Source organism: Vidua macroura, chromosome 17 (assembly GCF_024509145.1).
Source record: "Vidua macroura isolate BioBank_ID:100142 chromosome 17, ASM2450914v1, whole genome shotgun sequence".
NCBI lineage: Eukaryota > Metazoa > Chordata > Aves > Passeriformes > Viduidae > Vidua > Vidua macroura.
This window is the reverse complement of record NC_071587.1, coordinates 11,911,694-11,927,932: the sequence shown is the minus strand read 5'-3', so window position 1 is coordinate 11,927,932 and position 16,239 is coordinate 11,911,694. Positions and strand designations below refer to the sequence as shown.

General features: G+C 42.1%; 1 protein-coding gene across 3 annotated transcripts; it reads left to right on the top strand.

Moving 5' to 3' along the window:
- Nucleotides 1–3,898: 3,898 nt before the first annotated feature.
- On the top strand, nucleotides 3,899–14,469 carry STX16 (syntaxin 16). 3 transcript variants are annotated; one of them, XM_053993030.1, is made up of 8 exons: nucleotides 3,899–4,161; nucleotides 7,589–7,696; nucleotides 8,616–8,756; nucleotides 9,297–9,459; nucleotides 10,359–10,450; nucleotides 10,595–10,738; nucleotides 11,235–11,315; nucleotides 12,371–14,469. In XM_053993030.1, exons 1-8 carry the CDS (start codon nucleotides 4,081–4,083, stop codon nucleotides 12,473–12,475), a joined length of 915 nt encoding a protein of 304 aa, XP_053849005.1. In that variant the 5' UTR covers nucleotides 3,899–4,080; the 3' UTR covers nucleotides 12,476–14,469. The 3 variants fall into 3 exon arrangements, with proteins under 3 accessions (XP_053849005.1, XP_053849004.1, XP_053849006.1); XM_053993029.1 differs by having other exon boundaries at nucleotides 3,899–4,215; XM_053993031.1 differs by lacking the exon at nucleotides 3,899–4,161 and adding an exon at nucleotides 6,521–6,539.
- Nucleotides 14,470–16,239: the final 1,770 nt, after the last annotated feature.

Sequence of the window (16,239 nt, the reverse complement as noted above, 5' to 3'; positions counted from 1 at the left end):
AGCTGTTTGAACCCAGAGAAAATAACAGCTCTCCTCTGTTCATGTTTCCAATGGGTGCATTCAGATTATAGCTCATCAAAATGAGGATATTATGGACAACTATGTCTCATTTTCTTGCAAGGAAGCTGGAATACCAAGAGCTGGTTGAGAAAGCAAGGGACTGAATTTTAAAAGCAGCACAGGCAGTCCTTGTTCCCATCTCCCTGCCTTGCAGCACCATCTACAGAGATGCTGTCAGAATCACACCCACTGCAAACCTCGGGAAAATCCAGTTCCCTGGACAAACAAACCCAGCTCAGTGATTAACCTGCTCAGGAAAGTGTGAGTTTGACACCCCTAAAACCTGAAATCCTTCTGCAGCAAAATACAGGCAAGAGTATGATCAATTTTCCCAGGGGCCCCTCAATTCCCGTGCAGAGAATGCACCTCTAGCAATGACAGGGGTAACCCAGACACTTTGCTGGTTTTTTTCTCCAGAAACTTTCCTACAGAAGAACTTCTCTGGCAGAAAAGTGTTCCATCTGCAAAAGGATGGTGGCATTTTTCAGGGCAAAATGCACTTCATGGTCCATTAATCCTGAATCTGGCACAAGCTGATTGCTCAGGCTTCAAAAGAGTGCAGTATTTCACCTCCTCCGTGTATCTACTCAATTACACAAGATAAAACACGGTGGGGATTGACCTTCATCTGATCACTGGAGCATAAGGTCTGCTTGCCCTTCCCATGGCCTGGGTACCCAAACAGTGATACAAGGACAGGAGCACAGTGAAGGAGTTTCTAAGCACAAGCAAAGGAGTTTTCAGTTTAAAAGCTGGAGTTTGAAATATGTCTCTGATTAACTTGCCATTAAAAAAAAAAAAAAAAAGGTATGCTTATCTATTCACCTCAAAATAGAATGTTCTTCTGAATATGGAGTGTTTTTTTCCACCAGAAGCCAGAACCAAATGCCACAGTAGTAACTGGAAAGTTCCCCAGCAGGCCCTGGCTGTGGGAGGAGGTGGGTGCAGGAATGTGCCAGTGCAGGCAGCATTGCTGTCTCCTGCCTCACTGGGAGCAGCAGCAGAGAACAGGCATTAAAAAGCAGATAAAAGGGCAAAGCAAGACACAGGCTCCAAACCTCGGGCAGTGGGTTTAGGCACAGGCATGCAGCAGCCCTGAACATTGCCAGGACTCACTGAGGGGGATGTAGTTAGGGATGTGTGCTGTCTTAGGAGGGGAAAACATGATCTGGGTTTTTTATGATCAGATCAAGTGCAACATTCTAATGTGGTTGTTTGCCCTTGCCATGCCTGTAGGGAGGACACACCAGGACCCAATTCCTCTGATGGCTGAACATATTCTTCTCATTTCCAGCCTATATTTATTCATTACCAGGCAGAATAGAACTACCAGCTCTTATCTGTTATGAAAACCAAACACCTTCCAAAGTCATCAGGTTAGTCCAGCACTGTCCACCTTCAGTAAATAAATCCATGTTGCCTTTTAGCCCAGTTATCTCTGCCATCATGTCTGCTATTATTCTTTCTTGCTAAATTTATCCCAAAGTCTTGTATTTTATTTGGATCAGACTTCAATCATTTTTCCTCTTTTTAAAAGCTGGAAGAATTTTTCCTGTTCTCAAATTGTGTTGTTCATACAGGGATGCTGTTACACAAGCAGATATGAAGTGCTCTTGGATGTCTGAGTCAGAAATGAGAATATTCCAGCTGAAAGGTGTCTGTAACAATCATTTAGCCCAAATCATTGTCGCATTATGATCTTGATGATTTGTTCCACTTGCATGAGGTAATTTCTGTCTCCATGCATTCATTTCCTCTGTGTACATTTCCACTACATATTATACATTTGTGTCCTGCCTCCCCCCCTTTCACCACCTCTCCCCCTCCTCTCCTTCCTCCCCTGCTATGTATGCCTGAAGAACATTTTGCTATTTGCTTTAATTTCTTTTGCTAGATCTACCTTAGCTTTACTTCTGGCACGTTTCCCTTTATGCCTACACTTCCTAACTTCTAAGACGTAGTTTTCTTTGATTAATCCTTTTTTCCATTCCTTCCACTCCCTTTGCTTATTCCTAATATCCACTTTGAAGTGGTTATTCACCAAGTCTGGACCCATTCCTTGCAGAGTTTTATCCCTCTATGTACAAGTCCCAAATACTTTTATAGCCCCTGTGTAAATTCCAAGCCTGCCCAACATCCAAAACTTTTTTTAAGTTGGCAAAAATCAGAAAGCAAAATATGTTAATTGCTGCTGTGTACCAAGCACATTGGGGTTCCTACTGGGTTCATGTTCTCCATCCAAATGAGATATTCCAAAAGGTTTTTTCTAAAAGATCATGGCGAGACCACTGATGGCAGGAGAAATTTCTCCTGACCTCCAGCCACAGCAGCAGTGCCAAGAGAAGGCAGGAAGGTCATTAGCTGTTCTCATAGTATAAAAATTGTTACAGTAGATTAAAAATTAGCATGAAGAAATGAAGCACACACATATATTTTAAAGCCTTTGTCAGGCAGCCAAAGTGAGAGCAGATTTCACCAGACCACGAAGAATGAAATGCGTGCGTTAGGCCTTGTGTGGCTCGAGCTTATTTCCTTGCTAAATTCCAAGTTTCAGGTCTCTCCCGCTGAGGCAGAAGGGCTGCTCAAGAAAACTCCCCAAATATCTTACAATAGCAGAGGGAATTTTTTCCCCCCTATTTCTCCCGGTACAAGTTTGCCCAGGCGGTTCAATAAAACGAGATAACATTTGCAGAAAACGTGGTTGTGATTACAGTCCCTGTTCCTACCACGTGTGTAAATACTGCCTGGTTTGGGAGGGTGTTTTGAGGGCTTTAGCAAGGGAGTCTCCTGATGATCCTGGCTGTGCCGGGCAGTGGCCACTGCTGTTTCCATGGGGATTTGTCAGATGTCCCCTGGAATAAAGGCATGGGATGCACTGGAGCCTCGTGTCACGTCTGCCCCACACTGGGACTGACAGAGCAGCTGGGAAAAGTCATTTCAGTCACCGTGTTGAAAAGTCTCTTCTGAAAAGTCAAGCACCATATTGTTGTTTTAAATGGCTTGGGATCAGGGAAAAAAAAAAAAAAAGCCACGTGTCATTGTTTGGAAAACAGAAAATTGTCTGGAAGCAAAGGGAATGGCCAGGAAGGGGTGGGAGGGACTCAGAAGAGGAAAACCTAATGGGATGTGGGCATGGATGAAGGGTTGGACTGGGGATGGGCTGGGGATGGACATGGGAATGAACATGGGGTTGATGTGGGGCTGGACATGGAGATGGATGTGAAGATGGACATGGAGCTGGACAGGGGATGGATGTGGGCATGGACTGGACAAGAACATGAACATGGACATGGAGATGGACGTGGGGATGGACACAGACATGGACACGAACATTGGGATGACCATGTGGATGGATATGAACACAGACATGGACACGGACATGGCCGTGGGGATGGACACAGACATTGGGATGGACATTGGGATGGACATGGCCGTGGGGATGGACACGGACATTGGGATGGACATTGGGATGGACATTGGGATGGACATGGCCGTGGGGATGGACACGGACATTGGGATGGACATTGGGACGGACATGGCCGTGGGGATGGACACGGACATTGGGATGGACATTGGGATGGACATTGGGATGGACATGGACACGGACACGGCCGTGGGGATGGACACGGACATTGGGATGGACATTGGGATGGACATTGGGATGGACATGGACACGGACATGGACACGCGGGTGCGCGTTGCTGCCCCGGCCCCCGGAGCACCGGAACTCTGTTGTCGCGGCCGCGGTCCCGGGCGGAGCGGCGCGGGCGGGCGGCCGGAAGGCGGCGGGCGCTGCACAACGCGGAAGTGCCGGTGCGGGCCGGGGCGATGGCGGCGCCCGGCGGCCGCGGGGGCCCGGGCTGGGGGGTCCCGGTCCCGCCCAGGGGCGTCCCGGCCCCGGCCCTCTGAGCGGTCCTGCTCACGGCCCTCTGACGGGTCTCCGCCCCGACCCTCTGAGGGGCGGCCGCCGCGTCTGCCGCGGGCCCCGGGCCGGGCTCGGGCCCGGCGGGGCGGGGGGCCATGGCCACCCGGCGTCTCACGGACGCGTTCTTGTTGTTGCGGAACAACGCGGTGCAGAGCCGGCAGCTGCTGGCCGAGCAAGTGAGTAGTTTCGGCTCCTCCAGCCCTCTGAATTCACGTAGCATGGCCGCTGCGGTGAGTCTCCTCCCTTCATCCTTCTGTACTCGCCGCGCCCCGGGCTGCCGGGCGGCCGTGCCGTGCCCCGGCCTCTCACCCGCCCCGGTTCCCCCTTCCTCTGAGCCCTCTCCTCAACCCCCCCCCGCTCCCTGACCTTCCTCCCTCTGCCCGTCCCTCCCCACCCTGGGGATTCCTGCGTTCCCACTCCTTCACGGTAAGGGAATAGAAGAGATCTGTGTGCGCTGCTCCCTTCGCGCGTTATAAATCAGTCACCGTTCTAACAGCGTCCTGTTAGCACTGCCAGGAGGGGTTTGATGCCTCCTCACCTCCAAAAAGAAGTAAATTCATAAAGCAGAACTCTTCTATTCACCTCGCTGTGGGCACTGTTAAATGCACTGGGGTAGTTTAGTCCCATCGCTTAAATTCTCCATAAGTTGCTCTGATGTTCATTGCCCTTTCTATTTATCCCGAAATACAAATAAGACTCAAACACGTCTGTGAGACAGGGGAGTCAGTAGAATCTAGTGTAACTCCTCTTTCCAGAAACTACCAAAGTTACTGGCTCAGAGGAGTTTCTGTCACTTTTTCTAGGTTTTGAGCTAGTCAGGCTGTGATGGGCTGCTTGGCAGCTCAGCTCTGCTCAGGTTTTCACACTTCCTGTTTAAACTCATCATTTATTTCTCATAGCCACCAGTAAATACCTGCTGGCAGTCTCATCACTCTAAATAGCTTTACATTAATGCATTTTTGTTGGGAAAAGCAGTGCTTCCTGTTGCTGGCAATGGTCTTTGTTCGTGGCTAACTTTATTACACCTGTGTCTAATAAACTGTGTATTAAATTGCGTTTGCAGAACAGGAAATGTCAGCAGTAATTTGTATTTTACATGTGTACTTTGGCTCTGCACTTAGTCCTTGGTAATTTTTTAATGTCACTTCTGTAGATCCTTGGGTTTTTTTAAAATATCACCTAGAAAAAGTGAATCTCTTTTAAAAGTTTTAGATTTTTAAAATACCACCAAAAGTAGTGATATTTTGAACTCGCTACTCCTGAGCAATGAAACTGCACTTTACTCAGCAGCCAGTGCAATAATTTAGCACCTGCATCAAATGTTTATTTGCAGTGTTTGTTAACATTCATGGAAGGTTTTTGCTCACTCAAATGCAGTGGAGGCTCTCAGAGACTGGGAATTGTCCATCTGTGCAGGGCTGAAAGGAGTCATTTTTGGCCCTGGTGGGCATTTCAGAGTCCCACAGGAGATCTGTCTCAGCCAGAAGCGTGAGGCTGCTGGGGTGAGCTGTTTGTCTCTCCTGCCTTTCGGTGCCTGCTGCTGTCAGAGCTGCAGCTTTCTTTCCCTGGGGTGGTGCCCCAGGCAGAGCTGCTGAGTGCCAGCAGGCCAGGGTGGCAAATTCCAGCCCACAGTACTGCAGCTCCCCTTAGCTCATCTCCAGCTTTCCCCTTGAGAAATCCTTTGCTGTGAGAACTCTGGCAAGAATTTCATTCCTAAACTCAATCAAAGCAGCATCTTTAACAGTGGAGTCCTGTTCCAAAAACTTGGGGAATCTCCTAAGAGATCACCAGCTGATGCTGCTTTGTTAAACCACAAGGATTCTGTGCAGTTTTAGGTCTGACTTTGTTAATCTGGGAGTGAAATATCCTTTTGCTCACTCATCCCCTCCCCAGTGCAAGGACTGATGAACAGAAGGTGCAGACACGTGTCCTTGTGTATTTTTTCAGATCCCTGCAGGGTTAATGTTCCCTGAAAGCAGAGCACAGCTCAAGTGTGTACAGAAGTGACTGAACATTTGCTTTTGCATTTTGTCCTTTGCTGTCTTTGATCCTGTGAGAACTGGGGTGCTTGTCAATAAATGTCCTACAAAAGCTTCTCTGTGCCCCTTCCACTCATAACCAAACCCACTGAGTGCTGCAGTCAGGCTGCCCTTGCTGTCATTCTTCACTGGATTCTATTGCAGCTTTTCTGCCTGACATTTCAGCATTTAGAAACTTCACGGTGCAATTACTTTGTAGAACAAACCAAGCTCTGCACTTGATCTCTTATGTTCTTGCTGTTTACCAAGGAACTGAAATGTTTTATTAAACGTTGGTGTATTAAGCAAAATGCTGACTTAGAATGCAATATCATGATGTATTTATTGATTAACCATGTCTTTAAAGCCAGTTTGTTTGTTCTTGGTAAACCATCATGCTTTAAAAATAAATCAGTATTTTCTCAACTGACCATGCCCTATATCTGTCCTATGTCTCTTTTTCCCCTTTTATCTTTTGCTGTCTCTAACTGGATGGGGCTGATGGGATCCACAAATCACTTCAGGAGCTGGATGAGGTATTGTTTTTCACATTTTATTCTGCCATGGTGCATCAAGCCTACAGCAGTGAGCTAAAATAGTCTTTCTTTATTCTGCTAGTTTATAGAATTTCATTGTACAGGATGAAGTCTCTGTGCACTTCGCAGTGTCTTTGTAGAAGGACAGGCTGCATAGAGAAATCAAGCATTTTGTGATGTTATAAATTGTGAATAGATAAATGTATGAACCAGTCTGACTATGGTGGGCACCTGGGATAGAGTGACTTTGCACAGTGAAGCCATTAACTATTCTTCATGCTGTGCATAAATTATGCAAACTTTATTGATCAGGAAATAAGGTCAGGGACAAAGAAATTGCTTTCAAGAAAGAGTTGCTCAGGAAGGAAGGGAAATTGTTTTTTAAAAAGGGATGGGCTAGGGAAGCACAAAACTTTCCAGGCCTGATAAAGGAGAATTACAAATTTGGGAGAAAATAGGAAGGGAAGTGTTTGTATGAAAGCTTTCCCAAATAATTAGTTAATGTTGTAAGTGGCATCATTGATGATCATCTGCAGTACTGCCTTGGCTATTTGTGTTTAGCACAATTTAATGATCACTAACTGAGTAATTTAACCATTTGAGATGCATGTCAGTTTGCAAGAGTTCTTCAGAATAGCATTATTTGAGAACAAGCAGTTATAATAAATGTTTTTTCTGAGATTTTCCCAAATGCAATTTTCAAACTTGCCAGGCCCAATATGAACTATGCTGCAACATGGGCTGTGAATTGTTGTCTGATAGAAATGTACCAACATGAGAGTTACACAAATTCTCACTGCAATGCCACCTTTCCTCCTGGAAAATGTGCTAAGAAATTATTCTAAGAGCAACTCCAAACTTTCAGATGCTGCAGGAAGTGGGAGGGACATTAGCACAGCACGCCAAACCAGGAGACGAGATGTTCGACCACGAGCAAACACGTCTCTGAGGTTAATTTCTGTGGGAAGGCATAGATGCACTTTTTCTGATGCTCAAGGAGTTGGATCTAATTAGCACAAGCTAATTTGCTGTCTCTTTTCCCTGTGCAGCTGGCTGATGACCGCATGGCCCTGGTGTCAGGGATCAGCCTGGATCCCGAGGCTGCCATCGGCGTCACGAAGCGCCTGCCTCCCAAATGGGTGGATGGGGCAGACGAGGTGAGTGCTGTGCCCTGGCACATCCAGCTGCACTTCCCATGGAGGGATTTGTTACTGTTGTCACTCACATTCTGTCAGTTTCGTAGCAGAAATAGTATTAGAACAAAGATTCAAATAAGAATTTTAGTTTGAATTTTTGTTTGAAGCTGGTGAGGGGTGCAGTTGAATAGACCCTAAAATGGTGGAGATGAGCAGTTCAGTGTTTGAAAACAGGAAATGTTATTGTTTTCTAGCAGGAGAATTTTTCTGCCTCTGCAGTCTAGATGCCTTGCAAGTTTTGGAAATATTTGGACAAATGCAAGGGAATGATTCTGGAAGCATCCAATTGAAAACCTTTTCCAGTATTTGGAGTGTGAAGCTATTCTTGACTTTCAGAAAATCCTTTCTTTTAAATGTACACTCAGAACACTTGTTGGCTCATCAGTTTGTGTGGACAGAACCCACTGTGCAGAAAGATGCTTAGTCTCCTTTTTACTGCTATCATAATCATCCTTACAGATTTATTTTTAATTACTTGGTTGAAAGCACGGCGTTTAACTTCTGCTGTTGAGTTGAGGCTATTCAATTTCTGTCAGAGTTGAAGGTGTGACCTGAATTTTCGTTTATTTTTTTGGAAGTTGGCTAAATCTTCTTGCTGTGATGCCATATAATTATAAAAATATTATTCCAACTTAATGAAGCACATTTGAAAGCAGCAATCCTGTCTAAGATTAATGAATAGATTTTAAAAAGCAGCAAACTCAAATTCTATTAAGAGTATTCAGTTTCTTAGTCAGCTTTTTATGTGGCTTTTAATAATATTTGGTCTGCCTTTTATGTTACAGATTTCTCTCAATGATTTTTGTCTAACATATGTCAGAACCTTTTCCCCTGAAGCATGAATTAATTCCCTTTCTTCCTGTTGGGCTTTTTGTTTTAGATTCAGTATGATATTGCCAGGGTTAAACAGAAGATGAAAGAATTAGCCAGTCTTCATGATAAACATCTAAACAGACCCACACTGGATGACAGCAGTGAAGAGGAACGGGCAATAGAAATAACAACCCAGGAGATCACACAGGTACAGAGTGCTTTGGGTCCTAAACCTCCAGTTTGGCACATCTTTAATGCATTAGGATGAGGCAGCGGTTGCTCTAAGCAAAGGATTTATTTTGTGATCAGTGTTGGAGCGAGCCAGAAGTCCTGGGCTCTGCTCTGAACTTCCCAACAAGTCACTTAAACCTCCCTGTTCTTTCCCTTACCTGTTTGATTTTCTGCTTGGAACTGGATTGGGAGATTATCAAATCAAATTTACGGTTATTTCAGAGAAATCTGTATCTGCAGATGTCTGTTCTGAGGCTTGCAGTCCAGCTAACTCTAATGAAGCAAATGTCTTTGGTCAGAGGGAGTTGTGCTACTCTGCTACCTTGTTAGCTCAAAGTTATTTGTTCATTTGTGTTCTGTTTCCATGTCTTTTTAAACATTGCAGAGGGCAAATTTTAAAAATTACTTTAAAAAATGTAGAAATCAAAATACTAGTCTTCAATGTGGCACTTTTGCAACGTGCTGTTTACAGTGTGTGCTGCTGTATGTTTGAGCACTAATGGAATTGTTCTCTCAGTTATTCCACAGATGTCAGAGAGCAGTCCAGGTGTTGCAGAGCAGGTCACGAACGTGTACAGAACAAGAAGCACGTGTTCTCAGGAATGTAGTGTCTTCCTTAGCACAGTCCCTTCAGGACCTCTCCACCAACTTTAGGCATGCACAGTCTGACTATCTCAAACGTAAGCATAAGAGATGGAACAGTAATGCATGGGCCCCTCCTGTGGAAAGCACTCACTGAGCTGTGCTTATTTTCTTGGTTGGGAAAGCTGAAGCACAGAAGGGTTAAGTGATGCACACAGGGCTAACCTAGAGGTTGGAACTGGAGAGTTTGTGGTTCACAGCCCATGTTCAAACTGCTTTGTTCTACTTCATTTCTTGTTGCTAAAGAAGAAATGTCATGGTTGAGCGTCTCAACAAAACCAGATTTCATCTATCCAAAATTTTAATGCATTTTACATCTCAAATTGTGATTGCAGAGCTGCATCTGTTACACTGGTGAAGCAGCCACTGGCCTTCAGCCATGATACCTGCTGGAGAGGGCAGGCTGTGATGGATAAAGCTCAAGAGCTAGTCTGTGATAAATTAAAATTCTGCATCCATAAACAGATTAGAAGTGCAATCATTTCTGTTTAAAAGTAAAATTTTGTTCTATTCTATTTTAAGCTGAGACAGATTTTTTAAATCTTGAAAGAAACCCACAAAAACTGTATTTTTAAATTTAACAGTGATATTTCTTCCTCCTGTGGTATAAATGGCACAGGTGGAACTGAAGATCACAGTTCAGACAAGGATTGTTCCCAAAAGAATTTCTTACAAAATAGCCTGGAGTGATCACACTTTAAGGCTCTTAACTTTCCTAATTTTTTTTACTTCATAGAACATAACAACTTAAAAAATCACTGATTTAATTAGTCTTGCAAGTCTGGTTGAATTTGTTATGCTTTTGTCAAATAGTAAGCCTGACAGTTAAAATTTAAATATTGTGATTTATGTCATTTACTACCCAGATTTTCTTTAGACCTTACCCTGATTATAGTGTGCTTAAATATCATGCTCAAACATAGTTTGTCTTTTACAGGTATGAAAAATAGAGAAGAAAGGTCCAAACACTTCTTTGACACCTCAGTCCCACTGATGGATGATGGGGAGGATGATACACTTTATGATAGAGTAAGTTGTTATTACACAAATTCAATATGAATTGCATTTTCTCTTCTCAGATTGTAAGTATCTGAGTTATGAAATCTTTTTATGATTTTAATTATTTCCACGTCTTTCATATTAATTCAACATGTAAATCTTCCATTTCAACAGGGTTTTACAGATGACCAACTGGCATTGGTGGAGCAAAACACACTGATGGTGGAAGAGAGAGAACGAGAAATCCGCCAGATTGTGCAGTCAATCTCTGATCTCAACGAAATATTTAGGGACCTGGGAGCAATGATAGTAGAACAGGTACATGGACAGCACAGTGTTAGTGAGAAATGGGACATTCCATGTAGTGTGAAGGCTTCCAGACTCACTTTTCCTAATTTACTTCTTCCTGCTCAGGTTTTCTCTGCTTGAAATCTGCCACAAGTTGAGTTAATGAAAATTAATAAAAAATCAACTGGTGATGTGGGTTAGACTTAAAAAACATAGAAAGCCAAAGTTCACTTGGTTATTTCTCCCAGAGATCAGTTTCTGTTGAATTTGTCAGCCAAAAGCACCTGGTCTGGAATTAAGATGATTATAAGGGATGTGATGTGAGATGGTGACAGAGCTGTTATTAGGAACTGAGCAAGGAAGTTGCTTAATGAAGTCCCAACTAGTTCTGTAAAAGTTCATTGTTTACATAGCTCATGAGCTGTTTGCTGTGAGTGTTGTTAATTACTCTGCTGCTTATGATAACATTTGCTTTATGAAGTTCATTTAGGTTCAATTTGGTGCTTGTTTTCTCCATTTTATTTAGGGAACAGTTCTAGATAGAATTGACTATAATATTGAACAGTCATGTATGAAAACTGAAGAGGGTCTAAAACAACTTCATAAGGTAAGCTGATGGGATACTTAAGCCATTTTGCATATCTAATAAGCTTTTCTAATTAAATAGCTATTAAGTTATTCAGTTTTCAGTTGGACGTTGTCCCTTTTAGAAGTCCCTTCTGTACAGTGTGGAATGTCCAGCTGTACTGTAGGAGGAGCTTCCCATGTAACTTCTGTTAATGTCATGCTTGATGCCTCGAGTTGATTTCTTAAAAGACTTTCTGGGCATCCAACCAATGTGCTTTGATATTTATATTGCTGACCTGGTGGGACCTGTCTGCAATTCCTTCTCTCTTTGAAAAGCCAGGCACTTGAGAATAGGGCTGGTTATTGGGTACCTCACTGCAGATTTTAGTTTGAAAACATTATCTCAATCATGTGAGCAGATAGAATAATTATTAATGTTTTCTCTTACCATCTGACACTTGTTAGATGTTAGGTCCAACCTCTTGCTTTAATGTGAAGCTTTTGCTATGAACACCTGAAAAGTTTTAAAAACATAGATTTCAGCAGATCAGAGTTTTGTGGTCATTTTGTTTTGGTTTTATTTTGAAGGCTTATTAATTAAAAACAAAATACAAGCTTTGTTTTGTTTAGCTTCTATTAATAGACTTTCATTTGGCTTTTGGAGAGTTTCCTCTATGTTCTATGCTATTAATTCCCCTGCAAAAAGGAGGAGAGGGATGAGAAAATATGGTTAGAAGAAAGAAAGAATGAAGCAGAAAACTTGAGAACCAACTCAAAAATAAAGCTTTCAGTTGTAATTGAAATTAAATGAAAATACAGCTGACAAGGTACAACAAATGTGCCTATTAAAAAAGGAATTTTGTTGTGAATTTTAATGTCCTTCAAACATGATACAGGAATATTATCTCAGCAAACTGAATCTTTAACATGGGTGGATGTGACTTCAGTGCACATTTACCTTCCCTGGAGCTTCTGGTGCAGATCAGAGTTATTTTGTGGGAATTGCCTGCAATATATTACACTTACACTAAACAAGAGTCTGTACTTCAGCCTTGCAGAAATCTAATTATTAACTCTTTCCTCTCTGTTTTACAGGCAGAGCAATATCAAAAGAAGAATCGGAAGATGCTCGTTATTTTAATTTTGTTTGTTATAGTAATTGTCCTTATTGTTGTTCTTATTGGTGTAAAGTCACACTAGGTTTCGCTTCATTTTCTCATTTTTGGAGTTTCTGTGAACTTTTTTCCCAATGTGAATGGATGGACCTGCACTCCAGAAAGCTGCCTTTGAATGTATGAGCCCTTGTGGTACAACGTCTGTGCAATGTTTCTGTAGAATTCTTCAAAGTACAAGTTTGGTGGTCTGTGAGGTGTTTGTAAGGATTTTATGGAAATGTCAGGAAATTTGATCCTCCCATACAAAAAAAATTGGTGCTCTATGCAGAGGTATTTTGAAACACAGTGCTTAAGAATAATTAAAAATTGAAGTTTACCAGTTACTACAGTAATTAGTGTGTTACTGTGAACAAAAATATGTTGTCTTCTGTATTCTTATGTCATACTTGTTACAGGCTTCAAGTTTAAACCATGTTGCTGATTCAATGGGACTGGATATCAAAATTGATCTTGATGTAAAATTTGTTGAGACACAAAATTGTTTGATTGAATGCCCATTCTTCCAGACTCAAAAACTCCAAAGAACTGGATAGGCAGCTAAAAAGAAAAACTTTTAGTAATCAGAACATAATCCAACCCCTGTGATCTTAATTTAGATACTACACCATTACTAAGAATCAGTGGTACTTGATCTTGTAAATAACAAGATGTAATCACTGGCATAATTTAACATGTTTAGTTAATTAAAATTTTTTCTGAGCTTGAGTAATCATGGGAATGATTTTCCTTCATTGGGATGATCATATATTTTTTTCATGCATTATTTTTTTAGCTAAAGTACAGACAATACATTAAAGCAGTGAAGTTAAGCTGAAAAAATGGAGTAGAAACCCAAAAAGAGAATCTCTCTGGCCTGCTGCAGTGGGTCTTGGATGTTTCATACTGTAGCTGCTGTATAACTTGTTTATTTTACAATGCATTTGTCCATATGGATTATGATTTTTGTAGAAGGAGTAGCTTCACTACAGTAGATACTACATCCATTTTCCCTGACAGAAAATTCTCTTTCAGATGTCTGCCTGGGAGAGGACGTGTTTGTGGTCTTTTACTGACCATGAGAGGTGTCATGCAAGTGACATGTTAGAAGGCCTTCAGTGGAGAATTTGGGGTTTTCACTGCTTTTTTCAGTGGAAAACTTTGCTGCAGGCCGTACAACAGAAATTAAGGCAACATATAAGTAATAGAATACTCTTAATTTAATTCAGGCCTGAAGTGTTGTGCAATTGTAGAGGCCTTGTCTTAATATTTTTAATATTGCTTTTTATATGTTTGGTTGTTTTTTTATTTCCCCAAAGGGACTGTAACTTCCTTCATTCTTTGACTGATACAAATGCTCCCCGTAGAGCTGCAGAGATGCTCTGCTCCAAGCCCCAGAAGTGCAGTTTCAAAACACTATGATACTGAAGTTGCATCTGTTGCCTGCCCTGAGTTTCTTCACTCTGTGCTAAAGAGGATGTGAGACGTGGCTTTAAACTGACCATTTTCAGGGATGGACCTAAAGCAAAGACTGCAAAAACATGAAAGCCTTGGCTTTTTGTGGGGCTTATGAAAAGCTTTGTACCACTCTTGTTACCTCTAGAGAAAGGGGATGTTGAACCACCAAAACTGCCAGTTCAAACTCTTCATGGAATTCATGAAGTAAATTGGTGAAAGGAAGAATGAGGCTTGTGTTGGGTGTGCAGCTCCCCTGTTCTGGTGATAGATCTTTCAATGATCGTGAGTAAAACTACTGTCTCCCTCATGCTGTCTGCATCACTTGGTGTGAAGCAGCAAATGGCTATAATTTAATATACTGTATTTGCAACTTTCTCTCTAACATGAGATCGTGTTATTTATTTCTGTCTTGACCGGTGCTTTTGACATTTTATCATGGCAGATGGTTTCAAAGAAGTAATAAAACACTTCCAACCTAATTGGGCAATTATTCTTTTTTTTTTTTTAATTTAAATTATAAACTGAAATATGCTTTTGTGATGTTAACATGTTCCTGTTCTTCATAATAAATGAAAGTGGCAGTGATGTGAAATACCTTTTTTTAAAAAAAAAAAGTAGCTTTCTATCGCACAATGTCATTTGCATTGTCAAGAGCTATTTCCCATGAGTTAAGCCCACTGTCTACCTATTTTCTACCCAAATTCTGTACAGGGAAATGCATTTTTAATGAGGTTAAACTCAAGTGTCCTATGTAACTTGAGCTGGAATTTATTGAAGCTTGAATCTATTGAGGAAGAAAACTCGGGACAGGCTGGATTCTAAATAATTGCTGGTGTGTGGCTTATTCTGAGTCAGTCTGAATAACTGTCAGCAGTTCAACCAAACCTGATGCTGTGCTTGTGGGAGTGTCCCCACAAAAGGGGATCTGTCCATGCCTTTGGGCAATGAAAGCCCAGAAAAGCCACAGCAGCTGCTGCCTCCTCAGGTGTTCCAGGAGCTGCCTGAGCCTCCTGCCTTCGCTTCTGCCCAGCCCTGGAAATCTCTGTGTGCTGCTGCAGCCAGAGCTGGGACCCTCTCTCAGCCTGGGGCTTCTTCATGGCTGCTGGATTCTTCTCAGCCTGTATGGAGGCTCAGATTCCTTACAAAAGAATAGAACAGCATTGCTAAAGCAACTCCCAGGGATTTGTGTCTGCTCACCTGGTGGGAATGGCCTGGAAAGCTGTTGGCTAGGACACAGTTTCTCCATTAAAATGCATGTGAGCGTGCAAGAAATGAGCTACAGCTTGTTAACAGAAATTAATTACATGCCAAAAGGACCGTATTAAAAGCACTGTAATAGCAAATTTATTTTTACTGCAAGTTTTCTCTAGCAACTGAAAACTAATGTGGAAGAATTGTTTTTTTTTCTTGCTGGATTTTGGAATGTGCTAAAAGTTGGATATCTATCCTTAATGCCATGTTCGCTGCATAGATTGCATTGATTTAAGGTTGGCTTTTATGAACCACAACACAAAGGAGTCTGAACTCTTTTGCTTTAGTGTTTGGAAATTGCTTTTGGTACAGCCTTGCAAAACTTAAGTTCTTGGATAGGTTACAATGAAACTGATTTTGTTGGAAAAAAATATGCTTAGTATTTAAAAAAACCCAAACCAAACAGTCGCCTTAAACAAAACTCATTAAAACAGGGAATTCATTATAATTTTGCATATTAATTATGATGGATTGTGTACAATTATATTTTACTGGCTTAATTCCATGAGTACTTGTAGAGGATCAATAACTGGAAGACAAGTCCTTGCTGCAGCTTCTGCTGAAGCTCAGACAAATAGAAATGCAGCTGCTGGTGGTGGGACGTTCACAGGGAGTTTCTGTAGATAAAATTTATTTCCTCTGTCCATTCCCTTCACGAGGACCCTCCTCTGCTGCCCTCATCTGCAACAAAAGGATCGTGGGTTAGGTGAGTGTTTCCTACTGTTTTATTTGCTTTTCAGATGCTGTGGATTCAGGGAATGTGCTGGTTTTGGACTCTCAGAGCAGCAGGAACAGCAGAATTTGAAGTCAATGATTGGGAGGGAGCTTACTGCCAGGAGAAATCTTTGTAATGTCTCAATCCTGAAGTAATTGCTGTGTGTCCTCTCACTCCCACGTTGATCTTATGTATTGGCATAACAGTGGACCCCGAGCAGTGTATTTTCTGTGGCTCAGTAAAGAGACTCATTAAAGCTGGAGCCTATATACTGAGTTACTCTCCCATCTGTGAGGATGCACGGCCGACCTCTGCAACAGATGTTCCTACAACTTTATTTTCAATAAAGTTTCTGTGATGTCCCTTCAAAGACCGTACTCTAGGGAAGC

Bases quoted from the DNA above. Each gene is read 5' to 3' on its own strand.
- STX16 (XM_053993029.1), top strand. From the start codon at position 4,081: ATGGCCACCCGGCGTCTCACGGACGCGTTCTTGTTGTTGCGGAACAAC. The intron at 9,460-10,358 runs GTAAGCATAAGA...TGTCTTTTACAG, and splicing joins ACAGTCTGACTATCTCAAAC to GTATGAAAAATAGAGAAGAA. The intron at 10,451-10,594 runs GTAAGTTGTTAT...CCATTTCAACAG, and splicing joins ATGATACACTTTATGATAGA to GGTTTTACAGATGACCAACT.